This window comes from Dromiciops gliroides, chromosome 3, assembly GCF_019393635.1.
Source record: "Dromiciops gliroides isolate mDroGli1 chromosome 3, mDroGli1.pri, whole genome shotgun sequence".
NCBI classification, from domain to species: Eukaryota; Metazoa; Chordata; class Mammalia; order Microbiotheria; family Microbiotheriidae; genus Dromiciops; species Dromiciops gliroides.
Window position 1 is genome coordinate 414,913,370 of NC_057863.1, and position 6,780 is coordinate 414,920,149.

A 6,780-nucleotide genomic window follows, 5' to 3' on the forward strand; every position below is an offset into this window, starting at 1 on the left:
GACTTTTCCAGGGTGTGCTAACACATCTGACTTATGTTCCTTGCAAGCCCAAGCTCAGACTTCTGACCACAACCTTATCTACTCATTAAATGAAATGGACATTGAAGAAGTCAGCCTCAAATTATTCTGACCTAAATTTGACAATTCTCTTCACCCTTGGTTAAAAGCCTTGATCTGTAGTTATTGACTAAACAATCTAACAATCTCTGACCTCTACAGTTACTAAACACCTGCACTCCACCCATCTTTCATAGCAGTTCACAGTCAGTTTATAATCAATAAGTACAAGTTTTCCCCAGCTATCCTTCATGTCAGGTCAGGTATATTGCTCATGGTAGAAAAGTAAGGAGAACAATACTAAAAGGAGAGGGAAGAGGGAATTCAAGGGAGAAAGTCATCTACTTCATCATTTTGTCCAGGGCTGGTCTCCTTATAAGATAAATAGTGTCTGGAGAAAAATGATGTCAAATAACAGGATTTGGTTTGTTGTACTACTGCCTAATATAAAGGAATGAAGAGTATATATATATATGTATGTATGTATACCTCAAAGTTTTGCAGGCTTGGTTCCAGACCACCACAATAAATTGACTGTCGCAATAAAGTGAGTCACACAGTTTTTGGGTTTCCTGGTGCATATAATAGTTATATTTATACTATGCTGTAGTCCATTAAGTGTACAACAGTATAATGTGTGTGTGTATATATATATATATATGTGTGTGTGTGTGTGTGTGTGTATTTGCATCTGTGTATATATGTATACGCACATATACACACATATGTACTTAAATATATTACTTAATTACAAAATAATTTCTTTCTAAAAATCCTAACATCTGAGCCTTTGGTAAGTCACGATCTTTTTGCTGATGGCAGTTCTTGCCTTAATGTTGATGGCTGCTTATTGATCAGGGTGATGGTTACTGAAAGATGGGAGGGCTATGAAAATTTCCTAAAATCAGACAATGATGAAGTTTGCCTCATCAATTAACTTCCTTTCACTTGAACATATAGAGGACATTGCATGGTTATGAATTGGCTTAATTTCCATATTGTTGTATCTCAGTGAATAGTGCGGCCTGAGAAAAGGGACAGATAAAGTGAATGGATAGTCAGTGGAACACTCTGAATACACACAACATTAATCAATTAAGTTCTCCATCTCATATGGGCAGTTTATGGTGCCCCCAAACAATTACAATAGTAGTATCTTAGATCACTGATCACAGATTGCCATGAGGGATATAAAAATAATGAAAAACTTTGAAATGTTGAGAGATTTACCAAAATTTGACACAGGGAAACAGTGTGAGCACATGCAGTTGGGGAAAAATGTGCCAATAGACTTGTTAGACATAAGGTTGTCATCGACTTTCAATTTGTAACAAAAAAATTAAATATCTGTAAAACGCAATAAAGTAATGCACAATAAAATGAGGTATGCCTGTTTGTACTGGTGCTGGGGATAATGTATATTTACATAGACACTGATTGATATGACTAAGAGATCTTTGAATCAATTAATCAAACATTAGTTAAGCACATACTATGTTCAGAACTTTGTGCTAATTGCTGTAGATACCAAAAAAGAAAAAAAAAAAGCAAAAGAAATAGTCCCATGTAGAAGATGTGATTTTAGCTAGTAATTTAAAGAGACTCGCAGGGTGTTAGGGGATAAAAAAGTGGGGGAGGCCTTCTAGAAATTGAAGACAGAAAAAAATGATATGAGAGATGGAATACTTTGTTTGTGAAACAGCCAGGGGGCCAGTGTCACTGAATCCCAGAGAATGTGTCAGTGGTAAGGTCTAAGAAACCTGGAAAGATAGTAGGGAGCTAAGTTTTGAAGCTTTATGAATGACAAGCAGAAGGCAAAAGGAAGAATAAAGGAGAAAAGTGGTCAGCTGATAAAACATGTCACACAGAGAAACAGGCATGAACTAGGAAGAAGATCAATAAAGGGACTAAGCTATCCATAGGAAATAATTACAGAGAATAGTGAGAGAAATGATACTCCTGACCTGATATCTGTGTAATACTGGTAAGAATTATGAAGGTGCGAGTTATTTATGCAAGGAGTTAAGATATCTCAAAATCTTGGATAGGTTGCAGCTGCTGTTTACAAAATGACAATGAATGACAAGACTTTGGACAAGGAGAAATTCATTAGGCAGAATGGAAACTGTGGTAACGTACAAAATATTCACAAGTATTAAAATTGAATTAAAGAGAAAATCCATTAGTAAAAGAGTCATAAAAAGGTAGAAAAGGGCACAACATGATTTTGGGAGCATACTTCAGGCCAACACACAACATGGAGTAATTAGATGAGTCTAAGCTGTAGATGAAACACTTGTCAGAGAGAAAGGAGATAATTATGGTCTAGAACTTCAACTATCCAAATAGCAATGTAGTTTTCTCATTGTTCAAAATGAAATGTCAAATAAATTAGTGATTTGACTTAGAAGTGATGAAGGATTTTTCTATTCTCAAGTTGATTCTCACCCAATGTAAAGCTAATTCATGAAATAGAGATTATGGGAAACTTGGACTGCAATAACTGTACATTAGATTCATGATTGGTAAGACAAGGAAACCAGGCTCAATCAGTCTTTTGCAAAGTTAAATTCAATGAATTCAATGATTTGACAGATAAAATTTGATGGTTTGAAAGTCAATAAAGGAAGGATGTTCAAAAAAATGGGAAACGTTCTAAAAATATAATTTTAGAGATAGCCGTAATCAATGCAAATGAGGAAATATGAAGGCACCTCAAAAGGATGGATGTGATTATATAAGGAGAGCTACAACTAATGTGGTAGCACTAGTGATTTGTTTTTGACATTGATGTGCCAGAAGATGAACTTCCTTTCTGAAGCTATTTGGAATATGCTTTTCCCTTCCAGGAACCACCAACAAATCATAAATATCAGTAATCCCTTTGATTATTCAGTTAGGATTCTACAATTCACATCTGTTATCACTTCCAGGAAGTAGAGAAATTCAGAATCACAGAATTTGCATATTGGAAGGGTCATTAGCAGACATCTAATCTAATCCACACTTGAAATTAATACTTGCTATAACTATTTGTAACAAGCTGTCATCCAGTTTCTACTTGATAACCTTCAAAGTGGAGGGGGCAGTACTCATCATAACTTGAGGCAGTCCATTCTACTTCTGTCATTTTAAATCTAGGCCAGAAAAGGGCATTCTCTATGATTCTTGTTTTTGTTTTGGATTTCTATTTTATAAAAAAGGAAAAACGATTAGTTTGAATTCGTGCTTTAAAGGAGGACAGTTCCTATTTACATGTGCTACTAGGGAATACATTACCTGTTTTGCTTAAAGTCAGTTTCTCATGGAACCAAATTAGCAATGTGAATTGTGTGTATGTGTGTGCAAATATGTATGTGTGTTTGTGTGTGTACTGGAGTTGGGGTATGGGGAGGGAGATTATAGAGCTCAGAGTAGGCATAGGAAATCAGTAAATGCTAATTAATTAGTTATACACACCTCTCAGATTTAATATATATAGAAGTTGGTGGTAGTCTTCGAAATAGTAGATATATAAACTGTGGTGTGGATCTTGATGTTTTTGACATTGCATTTTTAATTCTTGGTGGACATTTACATTTCATTTTATTAATTAAAGGGAATCTTAGGAGTTGGAGAAGCAACCACAGTTGACCTTGACAATATACATCCTCTTCAGACAGGCTAGGAATTGCAACTCAGTACACACATGTGAATTAATTTTTCCTTAATTAATAGACAGTCTAATCATCCAGTAGCTTGATAAAGGAGTTTACCTGAACTCAATTAAATGAGAAGAATAACCAGTTAAAACCAAGCTTCTGAAATCATTCTGGGACTCTCATTTAGAAAAAAGAGAGAAAAAGCATGAAAAGAAAGATTATTATAAGGCTAGAAACATGCAGGAAAGAATTGTACATGGAATGTATAGGCAAGTTAATTATGCCTTAATTCATCATGGACCATCTACTTTATTTATTTTTTTTATTTTAATTTTTAAATTTTTTAAATTATTTTTTTTATGGGAGAGCCAGAGAAATGGTTAGTCTTTTATTGGAGGGAAGAAAACATTACACCATATCTCAGGTAAACCAATTCAGGCGCTCAGTGGCTCAACTGGTGGGGTACCAGCTTGTAATGGGTTCCACAGTTAGGGCAACACTGTGTCTTGCCTTTTTGAAGCCAGAACCAGATGACTGAACTGTTGTCCTCTTCACAGATACAGCCCACTATTTGTTTGTCAGTGATGGAAGGGACCAGGTTTGGCTCCTCCTTAGTCCCTGGAGTTGCCTTTGGGGCTAACAGATTGTAGGGATACAAATCATTCCTTGCAGCCATCATAATCTCTCTCTCCAAACCAGTAGCCTGCTCTTCATCAGAAGGGATTCCTCCTCCACTCGCCATGGTGCGAGTAGCAGCCCTAGATGGGCCACAGGCCCTCAAGGCCTGGACCGCCAGCACCCTGGTGCCCTGCAGTAACCTTTGGACCATCTATTTTAATGTTTCAGTGACTGCAGCTTCTGAAGTTTATAAAGTTTCTGAAGAAATAATATTGTTTCTTTGGTTTTATATATGATTAATTCTACTGATACTAGGACCTTAACCACATTCCTACCCATTCCTATTATAAATTAATAAAACATTAAAGGAATAGAAATGAATAGTCAAGCAAAACTTTTAAAAATGACAATATAAATGTCATCTAACTATAATGCCTTCTGATTGAACCAATTAAACTCAATACAACTTAAAACCTAGAATAAGGCTTTGTCACTATGAAAGTACATTTAATTGTCATTAATTTGGACTTCCTATTAAACTAGAATTCCTAGAAATCTGAATAGATTTTGATGTTTATTCTCTGGTTTCCAATTACAATGGTGTTCAACAGGCTACTTAGCTAAGCTTGTGGCTAAAATGGTTGTCATTCTCTTGATGCAAAATCTAATTCATTTATGTGCCCTGAGTTGCCCATCAGATTACTAGTGGTTTTCCTGACTGCAACTACCAGGCTTCAGCCTTTATACTTTTTATCTATCCATCTATCAATCCATTATGTATTTATTTGTTTGTTTGTTCACTTCTCTATTCATTCACTTGTTCATGCATTAATTTATTTAGTCTACTTATTTGTTTGTTGTTGCTTATAATAATCAGGAAATGCCAAAATATTCCAGTATTTTTGCCAAGAAAACTGCAACTAGCATCATGAAAAGTCAGACATTGCTGAAATGTCTATACAACCACAATGATATAATCTTCTTAATACTAATAATAAAAGGTTGCTAAATCATAAAATAAATATATGCAGGGAGAGAGGGAAAAACTCTAAGTCCATTGGTTTTGTGCCATTTGAAATGTTGGGGGGAAGCCTGTCTCTGTTCCAAGTTATTGGGAACTTAGCTGGGGTTTCTAATGTATTGTTAATCCTAAATCAGAGGCTATTGCACCAGTTTTGGCAGCAAGTATTTATTATCACATCTCATGTTAAATTTTAGTAGAGAGTTGACTGTATTTAACACAATCTGAAAATGACCAGCATCAGAGAGAGGGAGAGGGAGAGAGAGAGAGAGAGAGAGAGAGAGAACATGACTCAAAAATTCAAAAGCCCTATATTACCTAGAGAGAGAAAGAAGAACATGTGACTGGTACCCTCAGGCTTCCCCCACAGAAGAAAGTATAAGCCTCCTGTATACCAGATGAGAGGCCCGTACAGACTGCTCAAATCTAATTGGCTAGCATCATTCAATTCCATTGGTTGATGAGACCTGAGGATAGTCCATATCAAAATGAGCAGTATCATGCTGAGATCAGGGTCATAGAGAAAGACAGAAGCTCTGAGGGCAAAAGATTTCAGGTAGCTTTGCTTTTAATCTCTATTAAGTTAATCTGATCTCTAATGTACCTTTAGATCTGCCTCTGAGAAACCAATCAGAATTCCTGAGTGGGAGTAGAGTCACTAGGTCTCCCCCAAAACCCATTATTCATAATTATTTTCTCACAGTTTAGAGAACTCTCATTGAAGATACTCCTTCTACCAATTCAGATCAGCAGTTTACAGTCTTAGAAGAATGGGGGTACTAAGAGAAAAAGTAACTTTCCCTTGGACACAAAGACAAGGGATATCAGAATCAGGGCTTTAACACATGTCTTGCTCATAAAACAGCTAATACTTATACCAGGCTACCCCTTAAAAGCCAACAACATAATAATGTGTATGTATGTATGTATGTTTGTGTGTGTGTATATATATATATGTGTGTGTGTGTGTGTGTGTATATATACACACACATATATATACATATGTGTGTGTGTATAAGGGAAAATCATTATATATCATATATGTGTATGTGTATATATGTACATATATAATAAGGGAACAAATAATATATATATACATATACACATATATGTGTGTGTGTGTGTGTGTGTATAAATAGATATAAGGGAACAAATTATTTCCTAACACTTTAGCACTTTTCATATGTAATTCACATATATTAAAATAATTCTTATTTATTTATTTATTTCATACGACTCCTAAAATGTTCAATGAAGTAATACATTCAACCTTGTTAAACTTACTTGATTCATTGCCTGATAAAATTAATTTATTTAACTATATGCTAGAATTAAGTCTGGTCTACCTTCCTCTTTTCCATTGCCACCAATATTCCAAAGTAGTGAGTTATTGTTTCACATTAAAATAACAGGTTCCGGGGCGGCTAGGTGGCACAGTGGATA

General features: G+C 35.3%; 1 protein-coding gene across 1 annotated transcript; it reads right to left on the minus strand.

The window, feature by feature from the left end:
• Positions 1 to 4,140: 4,140 nt before the first annotated feature.
• On the minus strand, positions 4,141 to 4,527 carry LOC122751400 (cytochrome c oxidase subunit 5B, mitochondrial-like). Its single transcript, XM_043998422.1, has one exon. The coding sequence runs from the start codon at positions 4,525 to 4,527 to the stop codon at positions 4,141 to 4,143; it is 387 nt and encodes a 128-aa protein (XP_043854357.1).
• Between the last annotated feature and the right edge of the window lie 2,253 nt (positions 4,528 to 6,780).

What these genes read in the sequence shown, in the direction of transcription:
- LOC122751400 (XM_043998422.1), bottom strand. Translation starts at nt 4,527, where the DNA reads ATGGTCCAAAGGTTACTGCAGGGCACCAGGGTGCTGGCGGTCCAGGCC.